Here is a 25,886-nt window from a genome sequence, read left to right as displayed (position 1 = left end):
TTTTTTTTAATCATCTTGATGCTTTTTATTGTCCTTGGTTGCATTGTTCATGCCCTGTGTTACTCCAATTGTGGGTTACTGCAAGATTAGGATTGAGAATTTTCTACTTCATGCATGCACTTTCTTAATACTTGCATTTCACACTTGATCAAACTATCAAATGTATTTAGTTATGAGCTTTCAAAAACCATGAGCTGTACAGGGAAAGCAAGATAAAGCTATTCCAAGGAGATATGAGTGCTGACTCTACAGAGTTAAGTCCAGATGTACTATGTGGCACTGTCTATCAGTACAATACCCAGTGCTTTTTTTCTAATAAATATATTTATTTATATAATTAAAAAGTATATATTCAGTTCTTAATATAAATTTAATTTATTGTATATAAGGCAAATGTTCATAGTAAATATTCAAACTCTAGCTGGGGAGCTTCCCTACCTAATGTGACAAATCTACAGAACAGTAGAGTTCATCCAGTCTCACTGAATTTGTAACAATGATTAAAATGAATCTTTTGGCGTCATCATAAGAGTTTTCTGTCTAATTATGATTGCTCTAGCTCTGATACTTTTTCAACATATGTTTGAAATGTAAGAGCTAATTGCCCTTTAAACCTTTTGAGCAAGTACACTGGGCTGATCTGTGTTATTTGCAATCCATTATGTAGCTTAGCTGATCCCTGAAAGACACATGCTTCAGACAAAACAACATTTCATTTCCATCTGCCTGTATACTAGAAAATAACCAGAATGATTATTGAGCTATAACCATTTGATTGCCATCCAATATACAAGGAAACTTTATTTCTCACTTCCGATTTAATTTCTTTCTATAACATGCTTTTCTTTTAGAATGAAATCCAAAGAAGAGCCATATTACCTAGAACAGAAAATATGGAATAATATACTTATTTTACAACGATATGCTATTTAGGGTAAAGAAGTGTTTGTGATTATGGATGTTAAGCATTTGGTAACAACGAAGTAGAAGAATGCAAGATTCTAATAGATTTTACTTTTCAGTACTTTTGATTGGTAAATAAAATTTACCAAAGCTAATATAAAAGGGTTAAAAGACCTAACCTAACTTAGGCTTGACAAAAAATAGAAAAGTCTTACAAGTGTATGATATTAACTGTTCTAATGAGTTATATGTACAGCAGTTTTCTCAATGTTTTTAGCATGATATGGATGGATATATTTGATATGTACTCTTTCAGTAATGTTGTCGTGCAGTAATAGGTTGGTTAGGTATTTTGAAAATCCTATCTTCTCAATTTTATTTGCTTGTTTATCTGTTTATTTATCTATTTATTTATTTGGCTGATCCATCTCACAAAAAGTTTTCCAGATGGCCTACAAAAATTAAGTAGAACAAAATCTATAAAAATAAACTCACTATTTAAAATAAACAGTAACTATTTAAAAATAATGCAAACATAGCATTTACTAATTTAGAGTTATATTTTTCCCAATACCATATCAATTTCATGTGAATTCTATTTAATTTCCTTCTCATTCTGTAATTTAAAGCATACTAATACATAAACATCACATATTTGCAGTTACTTAGTTGTATAGTCTTTCCAAATCCATACAATATAGCAAGTGGTTTCCTTGATTCATCACATGTCGGTGTAGGTTTTCTTAGTATTTTGCCAACAGTTTTAAGCTGAGATTTGTGTCATTAAATTTGAAGTGTTTAATCTGACAACCACAGTCTAAGTCAGGGGTGTCAAACTCAATTTCATTGAGGGCCGCATCAGCATTGCGGTTGCCCTCAGGGGACCAGGTGGGTGTGGCCTGGGTGGGCGTGGCCTACTGGGTGGGCGTGGCTAAAGTGTGTATGGCCTACTGGGTGGGCATGGCCAGCTCTACATCGTTCGCATCAAGGGTGCCTATGGGGGCCTGGGCAGGAGTGGGACAGATCTGAGGGTCTCTGGCAGGAGGAGGGTCTCTGGGCCAGGGCCAAGGCAGTGGGGGCCGTTCCCTCACTGTTTCCAGGATGGCTTCGCAGGCCACATGAAACCTCTTCACGGGCCGGATCTGGCCCCCGGGCCTTGTGTTTGACATGTCTGGTCTAAGTGATATATCATTTTGGAAGTGGAAATAAGGTGTGTGTGTGTGTGTGTGTGTGTGTATGCATGTATGTATATGTATATGTACATGCAGACACACACATGCATACATATATATGACGATTGTGCTTCCTTTTCCCTAGGCTGGCTTCATGAACTAGGAAAACGTTTGGAATCTCCATATCTTGGCAATAACACATCAGGAGGCCCATCACTCAGAAGTGCCTATATTGCTGCCCTGTATTTTACACTGAGCAGCCTCACCAGTGTTGGGTTTGGCAATGTTTCAGCCAATACAGATGCTGAAAAGATTTTTTCCATTTGCACAATGCTGATTGGGGGTAAGTAAACATTGTGTATAGCAATATGATTTTAAAAATGTATTTCTCAGTATCAGACTTCATTTGAAGGAGGATATGATCAAAAAGTCATTTTGTTTTTCAAAACACTAGTTTACTTTTAAAAAAAATCTAAATAGTAAACAGTTGGTTCTAACTTAGCACCATCCATTAATATTGAAAGTAACATTATGCCATTACCGGCTGACCAGAGCAAATACTATCTTGTCACTCTTTCAAGGTGTATACATATATACTTTCTAAAATACTGTAACTAGGAGCACTCTAAAATGCTAATTCATTACATACATCTAACACCATGTATTTGATTAACGTGTAGCCTATACACAAGAAGACAAGTTTTTAATCTTGACATCAAACATACTGGGTTTACATTTAGGCAACCTCTGTCATTCTATGTGTTTCCTGTTAGAATTTGAAGATATTCTTCTTCAAATATACTTGCTATATTTGTTTCCTGTATGAAATCAGCATGCCCAGGAGTCTTTTGATAAACTGGAAGTGTCCTGTGGATGTTAACGCAGTAACAGAAATATTAGTTAGCTTCTATTTTTATTTCTATATACTCTATAGTATACAAAAAAATCCATGCTCTTGCTGTCAGAATCCATTTATATCACATTTCATAAATGTATAGGTAGAACAATGTGCTTATTCTGGGGATTCTGCCATCTCTCCGAAGGGGGGGGAGAGGATAGACTTTAGGCATCTTCAAACAACAGGGAACATTTGAACAAAAAAGGAAGCAATAACCATAAAACCAAGGAGAGTTCCCTTTCCCATGGAAGGGCCTGACATCTGACCAAATGGATGAGGGGAGGGGCTGAAATGGGAATGCTTTATATAGGATTGAAATGTAACTTTGTTAGATTCCGTCTTGTATTGCTTGCTTAGTAGCTATAAACTCAGTAGCTAGAATAGACAGATGATTTAGCTTGAAATTTGCCTTAGAGCCAATCCAAAGGTCTTCACCAAGAGGATAAAGGGAACCAAAAAGTAAGTAAGTAAGTAAGTAAGTACGTAAATAAATAAGAAAGAAGGAAGGAAGGAAGGAAGGAAGGAAGGAAGGAAGGAAGGAAGGAAGGAAGGAAGGAAAGAAAGGAAAGAAAGAAAGAAAGAAAGAAAGAAAGAAAGAAAGAAAGAAAGAAAGAAAGAAAGAAAGAAAGAAAGAAAGAAAGAAAGAAAGAAAAGAAAGATTAAAACTGACGTATTTATGTGGATATAGTTATATGGAAATAACGTTGTTTGGTGAAAAATTCTGAAATAATATTCTCGTAATGTACATAAGTGAAATAATCCTTTATTTGCTTAGAAATATATATGTAAAATTATTCATAATTATACTTTATTGTTCAGTGGTTCTTTATAGGCAGAACATTGATGGATATTTTTGTCTTAGCTTCTATCTAGAATAGCTAGAAGAAACCAATGCTAAATATTTATCTTTCCTGAAATATTACTTAGATCATTTTATACGTACATATTGGTAGCAAAACAAAAATTAACATTTGAATAATTATATTTTTACTACACTTGAAAATTATTGATCAGCATAATGAGCATATACAAGTAGTCCTTCACTTATGAACACAGATGGGACCAAAATTTCCACTGCTAAGCAAGGATGTTGTTAAATGACTCATGCCTGATATTATAAACTTTTTTTTCATGCTTGTTAAGCAAATCATTGCAATCGTTAAGTAAATTATGCTACAAATAAGCAAATCTGGCTTCCCCCCCCCCTTGACTTTGCTTATCAGAAGCCAGCTGGGAAGGTTTCAAATGGTGATCACATGACACCAGGGTGCTGGTAATATATACCAAGTGCCAAGCACCTAATATTTTAATCACATGACCATACGAAGGCTACCGTGGTCGTAAGTGCAAGAACTGATCATAAGTTACTTTTTTCAGTGTAACTTCGAACTTCAAACCATCTTTAAATGAATGGTTGTTAAGTCGAGAACACCTGTAGGTAACATATACTGTCCCATTTAAGTTATAAATGTTATATTCTAGATGTTTTTTAAAAAATCCGGAGTCACTTCAAAATGAGATGGCAAATAAATTTAATGAATAAATAATAAAAATAAATACTTATTCCTTATGTTCTATCTTCTTGTTGTCTTCATCATGATTGAATATAAACATGCTGATCGATGAGATGTGGGATCTATTCTATTGATCTGTAATGTGCCTAGAATTGTTATAGATATTGGTAGTCCATAAATATTATGTGAAACAGTTTGGTGGGGGGGGGGTTAAAGGCAAATTATTATATGAGAATTATATAATAATTGCATAATGATATAATAATTATACAAATAATTGACCAATACCATAATGAGTACTGAAAGACAATATCTTGGAATCTGTCTGATGATAATCATAACAAAGAAGAATAAAGGGGGAAGTGGGAAGGGAAAGAGGGAAGGGGAAAGGAAAGGAAAGGAAAGGAAAGGAAAGGAAAGGAAAGGAAAGGAAAGGAAAGGAAAGGAAAGGAAAGGAAAGGAAAGGAAAGGAAAGGAAAGGAAAGGAAAGGAAAGGAAAGGAAAGGAAAGGAAAGGAAAGGAAAGGAAAGGAAAGGAATATTGGAAAATTAAGAGAAAGCAGAAAAAAGGAATGATCTGAGTTGGTCTTAGCAGGAAGGAAAAGGTATAGATTTAATTATCTGTAAAAGGACTAAAATGTATGTCATAAAATATGAACTGTAGTTATGTATACATTGTTTTAAAGGCATATAACTTTAAGAATGCCTGAGATGGTGATAGTTGCATATTATATTCTATTGAATGTGGATAACAGAAGAACAAGGTATGATTTTTAGCAAAGACTATGCTACATTCTGAGTGTATATGATCCAAGAGAAAACAATTTTGTTAACTGAATGACATGGGGAAAGATGTAGGGGAAAACACATGTAATAGAATAAGTGCTTAAAAAAATGAAGATAAGGAAAAAATATATAATATGTTGAAAAAAAGTAAAAATGTCAATAAGGACATGTTGCTGCCTGATTTGTTATATGCAAGTGAGGAAGAAACTAAAATTAAGCTGAATGCAGTGGGAATGGAATACTTAGAAAAGATATAATATAAACAAACTCTAATTGCTAGATGTGTATTCTGCCTTCATTCAGGACCTTAAGATATCTCTTTCTCCATTCTTTTCCACGAGAATGCTCTAAACCTCTAAAATTCCAAAATGAGCTTTTGGGGATGAAGACGGATATAAACCTGCTTCTCCACTGTGTCAGTCTAACCACTTTGTCATTGTACCATATTGGCTAATATCAGGGACAATTGGGGAAATGAATGAACATGAATTAATACAAAACTGAATGATCCATATGCAAGTGCATTGAGATGGTTTCGTTGTATGGAGAGAATGAGCCAGGATCTAATTTCAGAATAAAAATATATGAAGGAATTGTAAATAGGTTAAAAACTAGGAAAATTGAAGTGATGAGTTCAATAAAAACAGATTTTTTTAAAGAAAAAAGACAATGTATGACTGGGATCCAATGAAAACAAGGTGATTTGCAAGGATAAGTTACAAAGCAAGATGATTTGCAAGGATGAAAAGAGTGAATGTTGTAAGATTCAGTTATATTTTCTTATTTTGCTTTAATTTCTTTAGTTTACCATTTCTTACTCCCTTCTCCAATGCATACCAATACTTAGCTCAAAAGAAAGTAACACAGCAAAGTAATACTCTAAATATATACTCTAGACTTTTATAATCTCTGATAACATATTTGTAAAATTCATAGGCAAATTTATGAATTTCTATGTTTTCAGACTGCTTTCTCAACAAATCATTAAATGGTATAAGTCATCTGTTTATATATATATATATATATATATATATATATATATATATATATATATATATATATATATATACACATACATACATACATACATATATATATATATATATATATATATATAAAGTATTTGTTATGTATTCTTTGTTAGCAATCCAAAAAAATTTACACACACACACACACATATATATGTATATGTATGTATATAATATGTATATATATGTGTGTGTGTATATATGTGTATGTATATATATATATATATATATATATTCAAAATCAAAAACACAGATCACCAAGACTAAACATTTATTTAAAACTTAGCTTTCATCAGCCCTGACATCCAATTCACAGCAGAGGAAGAAGTGAATAACACCTTACCCTTCGTAGACATACTAATACGTCACGAGCACAATGGCACACTGATCACTAGCATCTATCACAAATCCACCCACACGGATAGCATACTCCACAGCAACAGTAACCACCCCACCACCCACAAAATTGGCTGTATTCGTACCCTGTTTAACAGAATAAACACACACTGCAGCACAGCAACCAAAAAAGCCAAGGAGCATGCATACCTGTATCAGGTATGCTTACAGAATACATACTCCATTGACTTTATTCAACATTACCACCAGCAATGATTGCTATGCACTACGGATGATAGAACAACAACTACTACCACTTGGGCCACATATCCCTATATTCGCAGTGTGTCAGAGACAGCGGCATGAATATTATCAGCACACAATATCAGAGTGGCGCATAGACCCAATCAGACTCTCCGTACACAAATAATGTGCCCCAAAGAACCCTTACCCATGAGAGAGATGTCATCAGTTGTTTATCAAATCAACTGTAATAATTGTGCATGCAATTATATGGGTGAGACCATGAAATGCTTTCAAACAAGGCTTCATGAGCATGAACTGGCCATTAAACAAGAACAACAATCCCAGGTATGAGCTCACACCATGGAGTACAATCACACCTTTAATTTTGTGGAGGCCAGGGTCATTGCTCATGATGCCACTAAGGGTGTCCACCTGTTAAAAGAGGCATGGCTATCCAATCAACATTCTATTAACCGGCATATTGAGCTGTTGCCAGCTTATCAGATACTGTGCCAGCAAGAATCATTAAGCAAGAAAACTGAAAGGATGAAACAACCACAGACCCATTTCAGCATGAACAGGTGAATGGAGGATCATAATTAACACAGCGTTAGAGCAAATGACAAGGAGTTAGATCACACCAATGGGCAACAAGGAAGGATTTGTGACCAATGTGCATAGTGATGATGACAGCAAGGGAGAACGAACAACCGAAATGGGCAGCATCACATATAGAACTGTCAGACAAGCAGCGAGATGATTGTGCGGCAAATGCACATTCCACACGGGTGGGGCGAGAGGAGAGAAGTAGAGTGCCAAAATTTAAACAGCTGTCAACGAGCCCGACAGAAACAAGAACGATACAATTTTTAGTCTTGGTGATCTGTGTTTTTTATTTTGAATATGAATATACTTGAGACTCATATTTTAAGACATATATATGTGTGTGTGTGTGTGTGTGTGTGTGTGTGTGTGTGTGTGTGTGTAAATTTTTTTTAGATTGCTAACAAAGAATTAAAGGGAGACTGATATGCATTTCAAACATTTGTTTTCATCAGTCAGCCATACCCTTCTGAGATTCGAACCTGGGCTGATTGCACATTAGGCAGTTGTTTTTACCTCTAGGCCACAAGCTCTATCTCACTTTGTTAGCTGAGAAGCAAGGGAGATATGTGTTACATGCTTGTTAACTATTTAGATTACCTTGCTAGGCCCCAAACATGGGACAAATCTTTATTTCCTGTTTCAGCCTAACCGAAGGCCATCGACAGGCAGTAGTCACAACAGTGACAGCTCATATTTGTGTAATTTTTTTAGATTGCTAACAAAGAATTAAAGGGAGACTGATATGCATTTCAAACTTATTATATATATATATATTCCAGCGACACAAAGATTTGTACTTTTAGAAGGATTCCCTAAGCTTTGGTCCCTAGGCCAGTGCCTACTTGGTCTTAGTCTAAAGTCAGGCCTGTTTCAATAATGTGTTTTACTTTATTAATGTACTTTCTATATTCATAGCTTTAATGCACGCCTTGGTTTTTGGTAATGTGACTGCTATCATTCAGCGGATGTACTCCAGGTGGTCCCTTTATCATACAAGAACTAAGGATCTCAAAGATTTTATAAGGGTCCATCACCTGCCTCAGCAATTAAAGCAAAGAATGCTGGAATATTTCCAAACCACTTGGTCTGTCAATAATGGAATAGATTCCCATGAGGTAATTTTTTTGTTTTGTTTTATTATTTCAATTTTGGAAAATATCTATTTAGTTACTATTATAATCATATACAATACATACATAAAACATAAAAATAAAACAGATATCCAATTCCAAATATGTCCCCCAAATGTGACCACTTCTCCCCCCATTGAAGAGCACTTTCAATAAATCAGTAAATGCAACAAAATTTAATTTTAATAACTGTAAAAATAGATAAGCTAATATAACAGGGTTAACTGTTACATATTAGCATATTAACTTTATTAACATTAACTTTCCAATCTATTAACCATTCAACTACTGAATCAAAATATGTCTTCCCCCTCTGGACAGCTTCTTAAAGATTTTCCAGATGAGCTGCGCTCAGACATCACCATGCACTTGAACAAGGAGATTCTGCAACTCTCCCTTTTTGAGTGTGCCAGTCGCGGTTGCCTCAGGTCTTTGTCTTTGCATATCAAAACCTCCTTTTGTGCTCCTGGGGAGTACCTCCTCCGGCAGGGAGATGCCTTGCAAGCTATCTATCTTGTCTGCTCAGGTTCCATGGAAGTTCTAAAAGATAGCATGGTGCTGGCAATTCTAGGTAAGCTTTCCTCTGTGCTCATTATTGTGAAAAGTAATAAAGGATTTGGTGTGCTTATGAGAGAAAAGAGCTTTGTACTTAACCCTAGTAGAAATTCCCTAATTGTCTGCACAGTGACTACCATCAGTAGAGCAACAACAGCCTATATTAACCACTGCTGGGCCTTTCCATTCCACTATTTGGGCCTTTCCATTCCACCTAGCTATTTGTCCTATAAGATGTAGAAATATTTACCTCCAGACTGAACAGAGACTGTTGGAATCAGTTGATAAATTGATGAGCTCCCTTTTGAATGAATGAGTTCAAAGGGGAATTCTGGAAGTTAAAATCCACATTTTAAGCTTGTTTGAAAAACATTGCATTAAGCCATTTCTTGCAATCTGTAGAACAGATTGCACTATAAATCCAGTGGCAGGGTTACACAGCATACATACTATTTGCTCTTTTAGTTTCTCCTCAGAGCTGCACACTTGCGAAAATAAATAGATTTAGTTAACCAGTGCGGCTTTAAAGGTATATTTGAATCTGGGTTATACTAAACCTAGACCAACTCTTTTATCAGTATATCATATTCCACCTCACATTAGTGTTCAGCAATGAGTAGTATGCATATTTTCCTCTAGGTCAAGTAATAATTAATGAGTTATTCCATCACAAAACAAGCAGTTTTCTATTATAAGTTTTCACTTTTAGGTAGCAGAATATAAAACTATCATCAAGCATCTCTTAATGCTGGAAATAATTTTAATACTCTTCATTTTTGTATTCTTTTTTAAAAAAATCACAGGCTTATGAAACTTTACTTGAATTTACTTGTATTGATATTCTATACTTTCTTATTGGAATACTGTTCGAAAATATTCCCAAGAAAAGTATGTCTTGTTGTTTGTTACTTTCAAGCAAGCCAAAATTTACACTTATGAGTTCCATTATTCAGTATCTTCTACATACAACATAGTTCATCCTCCTGCCTTTCTATACTGTCAGATGTTGTTTTTGATCCTGGTCTTCTACATCCCAGGATTGGAGTATCCAAACTTGGCAAACTGGATGGTTTCTGTAAACCCTTTGTTTACTTGATGGTGTCTTCTTCAGTAGTAATCCAGAGCATCTGAAATAATAACAGCCCTTCCTAACCCCCTCCTTTTCCTTACACATACATATATATATACACACACATGTTCTCTATGTAAGGCATGGACATGCCACTTTACAGATGCATTCTAACATTTTCCTCTCCTCTGCCTACATGATTTTGGTCATACACTGAGCAGTTTGCCTTCCTAAAAATATCCATGGTTTTGGTATAGTCTTAACCACACTCCTCCAACCCAGAACTATGCCCTGCTACATGGTGACTTGTAGCTACAGACAGTTGTGGCTACCATCTTAACTTTTTATAATCCTCTTCCTCCCCCCCCCCACTCCCATGCTGGGATTGCTGCAGGACTGCTAGCTTTAAGTTGGATCAGTCTACAACTGTACTTAAAGCAGGATAATTCACTAGACCAGGGGTCAGGAACCTGAAACAGTGAAAGAGCCACTCGGAACCGGTTCCCTCACAAAAGGAAAAATTGGGAGCCGCAAAAAATTTGTGCACATGCGCGTACATGCGCACATGTGTAGAACAGGGTTTGACTGAAGAGTGGAGCCATGGCAAGATATGCACCTACCCTGCATATTTGAATTGATTGGTTGAACTTTTTTAGTCCCACTTTTTTTTTTTGGACTACACATGGCAGAGGACTGGGAGCCGCAGGAGACGGCTGAAAGAGCCGTATGCGGCTCCGGAGCCACGGGTTGCAGACCTGTGCACTAGACAAATGTTTGCCCTGATATTGTTGTGTTTTATACCATGGCAATGTTGCATTGATCACATGGATTCTCTATTTGTCAGCACTGCTTTACTCACCAGAAATGATAAATTTTACAAACAGAAAAGACCTCAAGGCCACCCCATAATAATGGGTAAGTGAATTCAATTGCTACTCCATCCCATCCATGGAAGAAAATCAAACTTTGCTTCAGACTTTTTATAAAAAAACAAAACAAAACCAAGGATCCACTTGGAAACTCTTCAGTGAATCCATATCAGTCCTGTAGTGAAATATCCAATATCTTTTTTTTCCCTATAGCAGAATCTATAGTAGAACTCTTTTTAATGCCTATCAGTGTGTTTAGGTTTGGCTGCTGGCCTATAAAGATATTCTTTTTACTTATTGACATCCTGCTTTTTCTATTATTATTTTTGCATAGGTAAAGGAGATTTAATTGGAGCAAACCTCTCAATTAAGGACCAAGTGATTAAAACAAATGCTGATGTGAAAGCTCTAACCTATTGTGACCTTCAATGTATTATTCTCAAAGGACTCTTTGAAGTGTTAGATCTTTACCCAGAATATGCTCATAAGTTTGTTGAAGACATTCAGCACGATCTCACTTACAATCTTCGGGAAGGCCATGAAAGTGATGTAAGTAGTGTCAACATGACTGCTGCTATATCTAGTTTCAAAAATAGATCTTGTTTGGCAGTTCATTTATCAGAATAAACAAATTTTATCATTTTGGAATGAATTTTGCTTGTGCTTGACTGGTAATTCAATTGCTGCTTAAGTAAGTTATTGATTTTTTTAAAAAAATTATACCTCAGATTATTCTTTATAATAATTCCTTCTAGTGTGGTTTTTGTGCTCATAGGCTTTTATTTTGCTATTCTTACTAGTTCCATGAAACATTAATTCAAAGTAATGTTAAAAGAAATCTTTTTCATATTTTGCTGAAAGGCATAATGCAATTATTAGCACTGAAGGGATCTGTACTGAAAACATCATGGATTTTAGAGTAGAACCCCTACAATATAACAGGTAAAATGTATCTGTTAGTATATTGTCATAGGAGAATCACAGTACAAAATATAGGGTGGCTGTTAAAGGGTAATGAACTTTTGTAACCTAAAAAGCAACTTATCATTTCAAAATAGTCCACTCAAGAGTGAGAAGGAGATTAACTTCACAGCTAAGGGGTCTGCAATTCCAATAAAACCCAGTAGCCAGAAAAGATTAAAAAGTAGGTTTTGGGAAGTGAAGAGATTTGTTCGAATCAAAATTGGCTTCTTGCTTTTCTTTCAGTTAAGCTGTACTCTGCACCCCCAGAGTCTTAAGGATTTCTCTGAAAGACTCAAGAAATATTGTAACTAGTTTTTAATAGTAAGTTAGAGACTATATAAGCCATGGATTTTAGGAATCAGCTACACTCTGTTATATTTTTATAGCAATAGGATGAAATGTGTCAGAGAATACAATAATATTTTGAGCATCTCAGCGCCAGCTCTTGAATTACCCTGTAATGGATGGCAACTTCTATAAAAGTTTCAGTCATTGTCACTCCAATAACTTCAAAATATGGAATTTTGTAGGCAGGGAGATGATGTGATGATTTCCTTCAGTTCCATCACCCCATCCTACTCCCAATAATCCTAACAAATGGAAAAATTACATCATCTTCTTGATGAATGAACTTTATTATCAAAGTATAACATGTATATAGTGAGATTGGCTGAGCCTCCCTTCGTGCCCCCCGACCACAACTCACAGTGACAACAATCCCACCATCTTGTTACATCATTGCACAACACACCGGCCTCGCAAATCAATCATACATAGAGTTAGTTCTCGTTCAGGAGCCTGACAGCCCATGGATAGAAGCTGTTTTTCAGCCTGTTGGTGTGGATGGCTATACTTCTATATCTCCTACCCAATGGTAGGAGAGTAAAGAGGTACCGACCAGGGTGTGAGTCGTCCCTGAGAATTTTCCTCACTCTTCCAAGGCAGCAAGCCCTGACAATGTCATCCAGTGGTGTCAGGGGACAGCCCACGATGTTTTGTGCTGTGGTCACCACCCTCTGTAATATCTTCCTATCGGCAGCTGTCAGGCCAGCATAGCAAACCACAATACAATGTGAGAGGAAGCTCTCTATAGTAGACTGGTAGAAGAAGGTCATTAGTCGTTGTTCTTCCCTGTTCTTGAACTAAATCTCAATTTTAACATTCAACATGACAAGCAGTAATAAACCATTGTTATAAAAGTATAGGGAACCCATATCCTCCTAATGCTGATGAAACACAAATCCTAACAGACTTAATTAGCATGGCCTATGCTGAGGAATGCTGGGAATTATAGTTTAGCAAGTTCTGTAAATTCATCTTCTTCCCAGGCTTGGAGAACTTATGAGCTGTTCCCAGGTAATTGAAGGACAGATGTATGCTTTACAGGTTACTTATTGTAAACCAGGATAGCAAGTAATGTTTGTCACTAGTCAGGTTAAATTTGTTGTGAAATCAAACTTGAAATAAGCTAGTCATATTAGATATGTAGATATGAAAGAGCAAAATTACATCAAGTATTACTCTCTCTGCTGATCTTTAATTGGATTTTTTATATTTGTTTTCCAATCATATAGATTTGATCAGAACAAATTTGCATAAGCTAATTGGCTAAATCTAAATCCCACTGCTTCATATATTTCAATCTGATAGTAGTAGGCTGATTTAGAGAAACTAGCCAGACTGCAGCTGAAAATAGGTTGAAGAAGGTGGGACTACTCTCTAGAACCAGTTGCAGGGGTATCTATTGGGTATGGACAAAAACGTAAGATGGCGACCAAAATAGTATGATTGAAGCTCCACTTAATGTTTATGTACATCACATGTGCAACACCATAAAAATAGGCAGAATTTTAATTTCACTGTCATGGCCACCATCTTGACTACTATATTTTGTGACATTCCTACTCTTACTTGTTACAATTTACATCACACAACATTTTAATAAAGTCAATATATGAACAATATGCGCATGTTTTTATGCTTTCCAGGATTTTTCTCATGGAAAGTTTGAATCATGGAATTATTTTAATTGGTCTTCATAATTTTCAGTCCCTTCAAACAAATGGGTCCTTGCATTGTGACAAAAATGGAACTTCCAGATGACCTAACCTTATCTGCCAGTTATATTTTAAAAAGATTTGTGCATAAAATAATTTCCTTTTTAAAAAATAAATATTGAATATGTTAAGCTGATTTGGAAGAAGCAGATTCAAAAAAGAAGTTATAAGAGAAAAAAGAATATAAGCACAAAGTATATAGACATGAGATGTATAAGTTATTATTAAATTAAGTACAAATTCTCGGAATAATGATATATGAGTTCTACATATTTAAATATCTTAAATCATTTTAGAATTAGTGATCATTATTAAAACTGAGTTAGTGTACACATTATCGTTGGCAGTAATTAGTGCAATATAAAATGTAAATTAAAGTGAAAACTTACAGTCATACCTAATCCATACAAACTGTACTCTTGTTTAACCAGTCATCTACAACTTAAATGTTAAAACTTAAGTAAAAAAATTCAGATACACTACAAGCCAATATCTAGAATTAGAGCCCCAAATAGTTTCCATGTTGAATTAAATTCTGTATCAGATGTAGTGTCCAAATATAATACAATAATCTTTGAAAGTACAGAAAATACAGAACAAGCCAATTTCAGCCTCTTTACCTTTTGCTGAAAAGGGAAGGGAAGGGAAAGGGAAAGAAAGAAGGAAGGAAGGGAAGGAAGGAAGGAAGGAAGGAAGGAAGGAAGGAAGGAAGGAAGGAAGGAAGGAAGGAAGGAAGGAAGGAACAGAAGGAAGGGAAGAGTAGGAAGGAACGAACTAATACACTCCCTTCCCAGCCCACACCATCTGTCTGTGCACTCCTCCAGCCTAAAGTGTCGCTGTACACCTTCTGTAACCTGCACAATACCTTTTACATACTTTCAAAAAAACAAAGGGACAAGATTAAATATATTGTTCTTAATAAATGCTTTTGGGCTTTTCCATCCACATTAAATTATTAAATATAAGTGGCCTTTCAACGTTGTCCACTGACTTTTTCTGCCCATAATTGTGGTGGAGAATTTGTCTGAATTCTCCTAAACATTGTAATAGAAAAGCCATATTAGTCTAGGGAGACAAAATAAATCTGGTAGTAGTGCCTCTCAGATTAACAACTACTATTATCCCATTTAATGAAATCTGTTACTCTGAAAAGGTGTTCGTAGGCTCTTTTAATTGCAGATGAAGAAGAAATAATCAAGCATTTTCTCAAGGACAGTCTCCCATTAATGATACTAGACTGCTACTAAAAGAGCTCAGTGGAATAAGTTTCTTCATTATATTTCTCCAAGAGTGGGAAGCAAGAGGTTCTGCAGATGATTGAAGAGATGACTGTACAATTAAAGAAAGTACATTCACCTACACCAGGGGTCTTCAAACTTGGCCCTTTTATGACTCGTGGACTTCAGCTCCCAGAATTCCTCAGCCAGCCTGCCTGGCTGAGGAATTCTGGGAGTTGAAGTCCACGAGTCATAAAAGGGCCAAGTTTGAAGACTCCTGACCTACACTGTGCAAGAAGGCTATATTCCACCCATGAGAATTTCTCTGAAATGTTCTCCTTTGAAAGAAAGGATTTCTAAAGCAAATTGCTTTTCATTAAACTGAATGAGAACTGTTTAACGGAATACAGGAGAAATGATTTTAATACATGTTATTCTGTTTATTCATTTATTTTTCATTAAGAGCTTCCAACCTCTAGATGAAAAAAAATGAAGGATGGCAAAATAAATGATTAGACTATGTTTAAGCCTTTGACAAAAATTAAAATAAGTTTGGAAAGCATGCATTGTTGACTATTCCTGATTATGAAATTTGCTAATTACCTGGAAACCTACTGTTTTGCTGACAGTAACCTTGAATTACTTAGTTAGAAGACACCAGGTGAAATTAATAAAATATTCCAAGAAATATAATTATTACACTGTATCCTATCGCTACTAGTTGTAATTTATATCTTAACACCTAGCACCATAGCATTCTGAGTGACTCACAGATTTCAAATGCCACTTCACAAGTATTAATGAAGCCCCAAAGGATGATGAAAACCTTGGGGAAGGCATTACTCCTTGCCTTCAGTTCAAATGGATACTATCAATATATGTCACTCTGTGGTGGAATAGAGGGCTTGCTTGGATAAGTAGAAATCTACATCTGTGGATTGGATGCTTATTCAGAGTGATATTTGAAAAATGGGACTGTATGTCATGTACTGCTTCCCCTGCCCTGACATTTGAAGTAGAAACAATTAGTATTAGTGTGGAGCTGAACTTTATTGCATTTTATTTCATTTTTTTCCATTTTGATGTTGAAAAGAATTGTTGGAAAGAAGAGGTAAACCTTATGGGAAGTTTCAGTTATTTAATTGATCTGGACATTATGTATGCTGTGTTGCTTGCGTTTTAATGTTGCATCTTGTCAGCCACCCATATTGCTGCAACCTATGCATTTAATGAAGAAATAAGGAAAATTCTCACGGGTGGAAAGGATTCTGGCCTTTATTTGAGTGATGAAATGACCAAGGGATTTACTATGCACTCTGTCTTTCATTCTATTATCTTCTCTCCAGCAATCTGAGAATCCTCAACTTATCACACTTCAGTTAATTCCTGAGGGAACACATCAAAAAGAAACTCGTCTCTGGATGCTTTCCCTGGAGTGTTCTCAAACCAGAAAGGGGTGGTGGTGGTTAAGGAGGCTACAAAGCATTCAAGACATTGTTGAAGGGATGGGGGGGAACAGCTACAACCACTAACTTTGAAAGAATTTCCATTGTTCATGTCTGTAACCAAAACTGGAGAAAAATATGAGGTACATTTTGTACAACCAGGAATTGGCTGAAAATTCTAGGATTTGTCATTTGAAAGTTATTAAATGGGAGAAGAATGAGACAGACGTTGCAAAATTATACAGTGTGTGATCCCATGACAGTAAGAAGTCTTTCTGGGTTGAAGAGTGATTTCACCTATGCTAGGTAGCCATTGTGGACAAAATGCAGTAAATTGGTAAATAGCTGATATCAAATTACTGTTCCGTAACTGCATAAATGTCTTTTCCTTGTGGCAGCACGTTTAACATGTTTCCTAGGAAGAACTAGAAAAGGAACAGAAAAACTTGTCTTTGGCATGCAAAAGTTTAAAGAGGATAATTAAGCAAAGTCAGTGGATGATGTCATGATTTATTTCAGGATATTCCAAGTCCTGTCTTACACTGTTACCTGTTTTAGCCATGGAATGTATATGTAGTTGGAGAACTGCAAAAATTAGGTGTTCTTTTAAAAAAACTATAGTACTTAAAATTTATTTCATTCACATCTTTATATAAATGACATAACTTTAAATATCTAAGTCATAGACCATCTCTTTTACATTAATACAGTATCTCTAGTTTTAATGTACACTTTGGCCACTTTCTCTATAAATTTTGATTGTGAACATGCTATGGAGTGGGGAAATAATTACTTCTTTACTTGCTTTAATTCTATCTCCAGTAGCAATAAAAAGGGTTTATTGAATAATCAATAATTGACTGAATTTCATAAACAAATAAACCACACTTTGCATTCATGTATTACAGATGGGTCACACCATACATTAGATTGGGTTGGGAATAGGATTAAGGATTGGGTAGTTTGCAAGTCAACATGTTGTGAAAAGTTATCTGTTATTTAATTGTTTGAATTAGGCCATTATGTATAACTGTAATATAGCTAGCAATTGCTTTTGTCAAACAGATTTAGGATTAGTTTGTTTCATGAACCTAGTTAGCTTGCTTCATGAACCTAGCCTAAACACAAGGTTGGAATCTTTTAACCACACTTCATTTACAACTGACTCTGCACTTCTTAGCATACAATGACTTCCAGACACACAAGAATAGATTCCCACAATAACTTCCAGACACAAGAATAGATTTTGGCTTTCAACCAAAAGACATCAAGCTAAAACAGCTGCCACCTGGGTTTTGTCCCATCCTGTCGGATGCAAAGAATCAGAACCATTTGTAAAGATGTAGCATAGAAAATGTTTTCAAGCTCATACATAAGAATCTGGTCAACTAAAATTTGTGTCAGATAGGAATCAATGGCATTCAGGTGAGGTTGAACTTGGAGTACTTGTGGTAAAGCAATGACTCTAAGATGATGATGTGCTTAACTCTGCCAACCCACTTCTGCCTGCTCCTCTTCTACACATTCCCTCTTGTGGGTCTGTGGTGACACTATCCTTATTCCTTTCACAATGACACCCATCCTGCCCAAGCTATTGATCATTTGTTATCTGTTAAAAAGTAAATCAGAAATGACTATTTGCCAACTACCACAAGATTGGTGGGTTGCTTAAAAGGTGATTGCACTTATACACATGGAAATGCCATCAGTTTCCTTGATGTTTTGCTTCCGAGCCACTACTAGATAAATAATGATTTACATTGATTTATGCTAGACAGGCCTTGACTTTTGATAGAAAGTTGGTCTTTGGATTAGCACAGTATATGAATATTTCAAACTACCTTGTGTTTAGTAAAATACATCCATTTAGGAATTCAACATTTAGTGTGCAACATATTTGAGAATGCAAGAAATTTATCAGAAATATTTATCATGGGTAGTTAACATTGTCCAACGTACCTGAGAATGAGGGGCAGGCCATTTGGCCAATTTCTGCCCCATTTAATTTAAATAGCGATTTGAATTGCAAAAATCACTGACCAGATATTTTGAAATTTCTGAACTGACACATTAAAATTTTTATTAAAAGGCACATACTAGATTAATACTGAAACTTTGCTGCTGATTGAAATAGTGACAGAATTTTGGTATATTAGTTTTAGTTTTTCAAACAGTCTGAATTTCCTCTTTCATTCAACTCATTTTCTAGGATTATGATTGAAGCATCTGATTATAAAGCTTAACTAGAGGGTGGTGGTGTACGTGCATGTATGTGTGTTATTTGTGTGTGTGTGTGGAAATCCACAAGCTTACAAAGCTGCTTATCTATGTTTTAAAAACATGGTACCCGAGAGCCTATAATGCACAGAGCCAGCATACTTTCAGAAAGAAAAACTTATCTTAGGTCCAAAAGTCATTTTTTGTTGTTTTTGCTGTTTTGTATTGTAATGCAGTTCTGTACTACAGGCACTGCTATCACAAAATTAACTGCAGTATACCAAAAGCCTTAAGTGAATTGCAGCACACAAAAAGAAGGGAGGGAGGGAGGGAGGGAGGGAGGGAAGATGTCCCCAAATGTCTAGGGAATCATTAAATTGCTTTCCTATTTTAAAGAGCAACAAGCTTTAATTTTCAGATTATGGCAGGATAGTTTATTTTACTGAAAGTAACTATGCTCGTGGATTAAACATGATGATTTCCAAATGGATGGAAGCAAGCTGCAGTCAAGCAAAAACCTCCACTCTGTTTAAAACTATATAAATGAAGTTTCTATCATTTTTAGTGCTGAAAGCAGAATTGGAGGACCGTCACCTGAATAAAGTCTAACTGTCTCCATCTCACTGAGACTGTTTTGTCAAAGTGTTGCTCTTTGATAGCTGTGTCGTCTGTAACATTGAGCTGTAATTTGCATGAGGCTTGTTTATGTCTGTGCAGAACAGCCACAAGATTGAGTCTGGCCTGTCCCATCTTTGTCCATAGAATGCTGATATTCCTACAAAAGGAAGAGAATGACCTTTCTGAAACACAGTTTTTACAATGGTTTGATTGATTAATTAAGTGCCATCCAGGTGTTGCTCACTGTTAGCAACCACACTGATAGATTTTTCTCCATGATAATCTCTACCTAACTTAGTCTTTCAGGTCTTCAAATGAAGCATTCATTGCCACTATAACTGTATCCATTCAACTGGCTGCTGGCCATCCTCTTCTTCTCTTAGATCTACATTTATCAGCTTTGGCAGTTCTGGTAGTAATTGTTGTAGCTGACTTCTCTTTCCACAACTATTGCATATGTTTCAGCAGAAATGCTGGCTGGAACAGAAACTGTGTCTTGCTTTATCTCAGGAGCAGCAAAATAGTGACCTTGGGGGCCAACTTGCTCAAGACACCCCTAGTAAACATCTTCAAAAACAAAAATTTATTTAAAAGTAAATGTATTTGAGAAACCAGGGAGATTAGAGAAAAAACATGTTAACAGAAGAGAGCTAATGAGACAATATATATATATATATATATATATATATATATATATATATATATATATATATATATATATATATATATATATATATATATATGTTTTTGTAGATATGTTTTCATATATATATATATATATATATATATATATATATATATATATATATATATATATGTTTTTGTAGATATGTTTTCATATATATATATATATATATATATATATATATATATGGACACTGAAGAAGGAATTCTCAGTCTTGATTGAAGCACTGACTTATCCAGGAGTTAAATGTCCATGAGTTCACCCATTTATGAGAAATGAAGGGTTATCTGGGGACATTGGAAGCACACCAATCACCTTTTCTAAATAAATGCTTATGGAAAAACAAAAAATGCACAAGAAAAAAACTAAGAGAGGGTACAACAATATCTCCAAACCTTTAATTGTCCAATTATGCCTTCATAATCTGATTTACACTTCACTATAAAATATAATCATCAACTGAAATATGAAAGAAACTGCATTTTGTTTCTTTTTAAATTTACATGGTTTTCTTCCCTAATACTAGGGGAGCAGCTGGAGTGAGGCATCAGCTTTGTGTTATCTTGCCCATTGGAAAGCATAACAAAGCAACAGAATAGAACAGAAGCTACAGTACAGAGAGCAAGCTGATGAAGTAAAAAATTAAAATTCAGAAGGTGCTCGACTGGGAAATTGTCTTGAGAATATTATATTCAATTATTGACTTTAGTTACATTAACAATTCTAACTCACCTAAGAGGTCCTTCAGATTGTATATCTCTCAATAGAATGCAAGTGAGGGATTTACATATTTCATTTTTTAAAAGCACTCTTTACTACTTTAAGAAAAAATGGAGAGGTGAGCACGTATGAGTCATTAAGCTTTTAGGTGATACAGAAATCCCATGTCATATGCTCCTATAATTTCCATTACCCCACGGGGGGGGGGGAAATCTTCAGGTACAATGCGTATGGCATTTGATCTACATACTATTAGCAAGGTTCACAAACAAAAATGGTTGCAGCTTTTTTTAAAAAAAATATTAAGCATAGTAGCATACCAGTTTAAATATAAGTCTCATTGTAAGGCTGAATTTTATTTGTGCATACTTGCAAATGTCATATAAACATGCAGAACACAGAGCAAAGAATTCAGTATATATTCTAGGTGGTAGTTCACAAATCCTTCTTTAACGTTTTATTTAAAATGTGACATGGTGGCCTATTAGGCTGAACAATGCTCTTAATATACTTCAAAACTTAAAAACACAGGAAAATCCAAAGTAATAAAAGTCAAGGATAAAGATAAGACATCTGCTTTCCAAAAACTGAATCAATAACAATACAGTTGTAGTCAAAACTATAAGTTATCTAATACAAAGCAGAAATCTAGGAGAAATTCATGGAAAGTCAATGATTCTTGGCAGTTTTCTTGAAGGCTTGGCATTTTCAGTTTCAAGTACATTTCAGGGATGCATTTGGCAGAAGCCAGTACCAAAAAAATTTAAAAAAGGTTTCCTTCTTCAAACTCAGGGTGTGGATTGCTCCTCAGAAGCTACTTAATGCAAAATTTAAAATATAAATCATCCTGTAAGTGTTCATATGCCATATTCTATCCCAGTGAGATTTTCCAAACCATAAGGACAGCACTGCAGGAATACGGCATGCATGTCACAAATGGAAGTATATGAATGAATAGGTAGTTTAGTGGTCTTAGCTTATTTCCAAACATATTTTCTCTAGTTCTTACCAATTTAAGATCTGGATTTGCTTGATATCTATCAGATCCATTTTTGAAAAGTTTATTTATGAGCAAGTGCCATCAATATGAACAAGAAAATTTCTTCAACAACATAGTTCACCTGAGCAGTTCCCAAGAAATAAGCAATAGGAACTCCTGTCTGTAAAATCATAACATATGTGGGTTAATTCATAGAATTAAACCAAAGACATTTTGCTGCCTGAAATAAAGACCATGATGATATGTCTCTTCAATCCATGAAAAAGGCATAGATCAGAAAAGAATTTGAATTGTACTTCAATGATTGCAGTTGTATTTCACTGTACCTCAGTACTAGGAAATTGTTTAGTGGACAAAGGGCAGCTAAATACTACATACAACTCATATATTTAGTGGACACAGGGAAGATGTCCACTTCATTCTGCTAAACAAATACCAGATCAAGTTCTATCTCATTTCTTCACCATTTCACTTCACTTAAAAATTACTTCAAGATGAGTGTAAGATCTCTCTATACATTCACCATAAATAAAATCCTTTAAACAAAAAAAGGAGCTTTGGTATAAATTGCAAGTCCATTACTTTTTTAGTTTTTCACTTTCTACAAAACTATTTTGTTAATGTCAGAAAGAAAGTTGAAAGGCTATCTCATATCTGATATGAGACTTCCCTTTTACATCATGCTCTAAAATTCATTCTGGAAACCACTCATGTGTGCAAATTCTGGTATTCGCTATTTCCTCTATCTGTTGTTCTTTCAGGTAATCACCAGATTATCAAACAAGTCTTTCATCTGTCAGGTATGGATGTCCACTTTTAATATGAGAATACCTATATAATTTAATCCCAAGCAAAAAATGGATACCATTTTCGGGATCTGCCAGAAACTGAATTTTTAAAAAGACCCTTATCTTTAACTGGTGTAATTAAGCTGGCATGGATAAGCTTGTGAATCTGCATGTCCCATTGCTACCCCTCCCATTTGAAATTTAAAGCTTGCATGTTTGCCTGTTAATATATGTGGACATATTTTGATATACAAAATCTTTTTAATTGAAAGTCTGTCTCATTTCACAATACTATGTGGTTATTTGCCTGTTGATTCTAATGTTTATCCTTTGCATTTTCTATGGCTGTCAAATCTGAAGTATTAGGTTTTCCAGGCTTCCTAAGCAAGGTATTCTTAATATCATATTAAATCAAAATATCAAGTTCAGCATCTTGATTGCATCAAGAAAAAAATAATAATTAAAATTTACAACATATGACAAACATGGTATTATAAACATAGCTGAAAATATGCCAAATGGCTTTTTACTCACAGGACTGATTGTATTAAGGTAGCCTAGACTGAAGATAATTTTTAAATGATCTGACTAATAGTTAAAAAAATAAATTAAAATAAGTAAATGTTTCCTTCCATGCAGGAGTTTTTGTATAATTTCCCAGATGAGTCCTAGAAAACATTTTATGATTTTCTGTATGTAGGCTGTATTTCAAACTGTATTTCTATAGGTTCAATCAAAAAGAGAAGTGTTATCTAATCTGGAATGGTGCTTTCCATCCATAGACAAAACCCCATATTTTAGTACATATAACAAACACAAATGAGTATCTTGACCCTAAATCCTAAATATAGTATTAGGATTAAATAATGAGGGTAATCAGATCTGGGCTGCAAAATTCCAGATAACCACCCCAGATGGCAGCAAATGACTAGAATTCCTATCTTTTCTACTGTCTTTTAATGATTGCTTGTCTTACTGCAGCTCAGATTCTGAAGCCTTAGTATATTACTAACCACCCAGTGATTAAAAAAGAAAGACATTCAGTGCATAGAAGTAGCAAAAGCTGTATATTATTGAATGACATTATCAGTCCTCCTAATCCAAAATTGCCATGCACCAATTGGCACAATTTTCCATGATTTTAGAAAGGACTTTTTTCCAGCCTGGAGATAACTGTTGTTTAAACTGGAACTTCCATTTTGCCCAGCACAAGTTTTATTGTGTTGTGCATGCTTCTAAAATGATTCAGAAGTTGGACCTTCCACAAGCCAAAACCCTCTCTGCTGGTCATTAAACGAGCCTGACTTTTAAAGTTTCCATGCAACTCGGAGGGAGGGGGAGAAGAGAGATGATAATGTTTTAAGAAACCCAGTTTTCAAAGTTAATATAGCTATTAAAAATCAGGACCATATTTTCAGTCTAATACAGAAAGCCGAAAAGAGTTTTCTATTTTAATTAGTAGCAGAAACATGCCCCATTCACACCTGCATGAAATCCAAAGCATTTATCTACCAGGATCCACAGTGGGTCACAGTCAGTAACACAGAGTATTGTATTGTACTCCTACAGATGCCATCTACCTAATCTGAATCATTTTCAAAGTATGCACACACACTATGTTCTGTTCAGCAAATGCTTTCTTTCTTCTTCCTGATTACTATTACACTCATTTTTAGATTTAACCTTAATACCAACTACTGATTTTTATATTAGTGTGCTAATGTATTTCTACATGTTAGCAATTTAAGATGAATTTTGCTGTCTAAGATTAGACATGAGTTTCACAGTGTTTATATTTTTCTAGCTAAATAACTGTTTTGATCTAAGTAACATGATCCCTATCCATTTATCTATTGACATGATGCTATGAAAGTTAGAATTGTAATTGAATGATGGTGTGTATGCAGAGATAGAAATATATAGATATAGATTAAAAACAATGCACTTCCCCAGCCAGTTTTGCATTAGATTTTAAAAGCACAAATATTTATTTATTTATCCGGTTTTGTTATTTTTATAAATACTCAAGGGTGCAGTTGAAGTCTTCCTACTATTTTCCCCACAATAGCAACCCTGTATAAGTGAGTTGGGCTGAGACAGAGTGATTGGCCCCAAATCACCCAGTTGTTTTCAGATAGCACTATGACTCAGTCTCCCAGTTTCTAACCCTGGTGTTTTAACCACTGGATTAAACTGGCTCTCTTAATGTCTCTTTTTGACATCAGGAAGCCTGTAGTTGAAAGCCAATTCTTTCTTTAAGGATAATTGTCATGTTCTTTGAACCTAATGCATTTTGTAAATTACTTGTTAGCACAGAGAAAGAGAGAAATCTTTATTTTCATAAAAACATCCTCATACAAATATGCTGTGTAAGGATTGAGCAGGCCATCACAAAATGTTGTTATAGGAGTTTGTTTAAGTGTTACTTATTTAATGAGTAGATAATACAACATGAATTGTATAAGAAATGGGTACAGAAAATAACACAGAGTTCATTGCAAAAATTAGGGTTATATGTAATTTTAAATCAAATTTCATAGGTAGCATTATTCTCCTTAACATACAAATGTTACCACTTTGATTCCTGCATTTCACAATGTCTTTGTTTGAATCATTCTTCATGAATACCCAAATATTGTAAGAAGATTTTCTGCTATTCAGCACTACTATATTATTTTATTAAGCTACCAATCTTTTTTGCAGGGAATCTCAATATAGCCTGAAATACAACCAATTGTGCTTTTTCTCAAAGAGAATAGCACTCACCTGCTATTAGCCTCAAGGAAGGTTCTGGTTTATGCTCCCTTTGTTCAGGATATAAAGACCTGAAACATGGAATAGAATTTAAAGGGATGTCCCAATTATACAGCAGCTCCTCCCAGTGTCCTCATCTATATTATTTATTTATTTATTTAATAATTATATAATGGCTACATTATGCTACTTCAAATGAAATGCAAGATTAATTAAAATGTTGATTAGATATTGTTATTTTTCATGTTGATCTATTTTTATGGTTTGAAGTTGTTTTAGGACACCTGCTTTTTTTTCTTTATAAAAAACAT

General features: G+C 34.9%; 1 protein-coding gene across 1 annotated transcript in view; it reads left to right on the top strand.

The window, feature by feature from the left end:
* Positions 1–25,886, top strand: part of KCNH8 (potassium voltage-gated channel subfamily H member 8) — a gene marked incomplete at both ends in the record, with an annotated part of 243,408 nt that overhangs the window by 195,072 nt on the left and 22,450 nt on the right. Inside the window, 5 exons of the mRNA XM_083379020.1 lie at positions 2,221–2,418; positions 8,404–8,603; positions 8,940–9,189; positions 11,446–11,660; positions 22,795–22,833. Of these exons, the coding sequence (XP_083235146.1) occupies positions 2,221–2,418; positions 8,404–8,603; positions 8,940–9,189; positions 11,446–11,660; positions 22,795–22,833 (902 nt within the window). The remainder of the gene's footprint in view (positions 1–2,220; positions 2,419–8,403; positions 8,604–8,939; positions 9,190–11,445; positions 11,661–22,794; positions 22,834–25,886) is intronic.

This window comes from Vipera ursinii (assembly GCF_947247035.1).
Source record: "Vipera ursinii genome assembly, chromosome: Z".
Classification (NCBI taxonomy): Eukaryota; Metazoa; Chordata; class Lepidosauria; order Squamata; family Viperidae; genus Vipera; species Vipera ursinii.
Note: the sequence above shows the minus strand (reverse complement) of the source record. Positions and strands in the feature narration are given on the sequence as shown.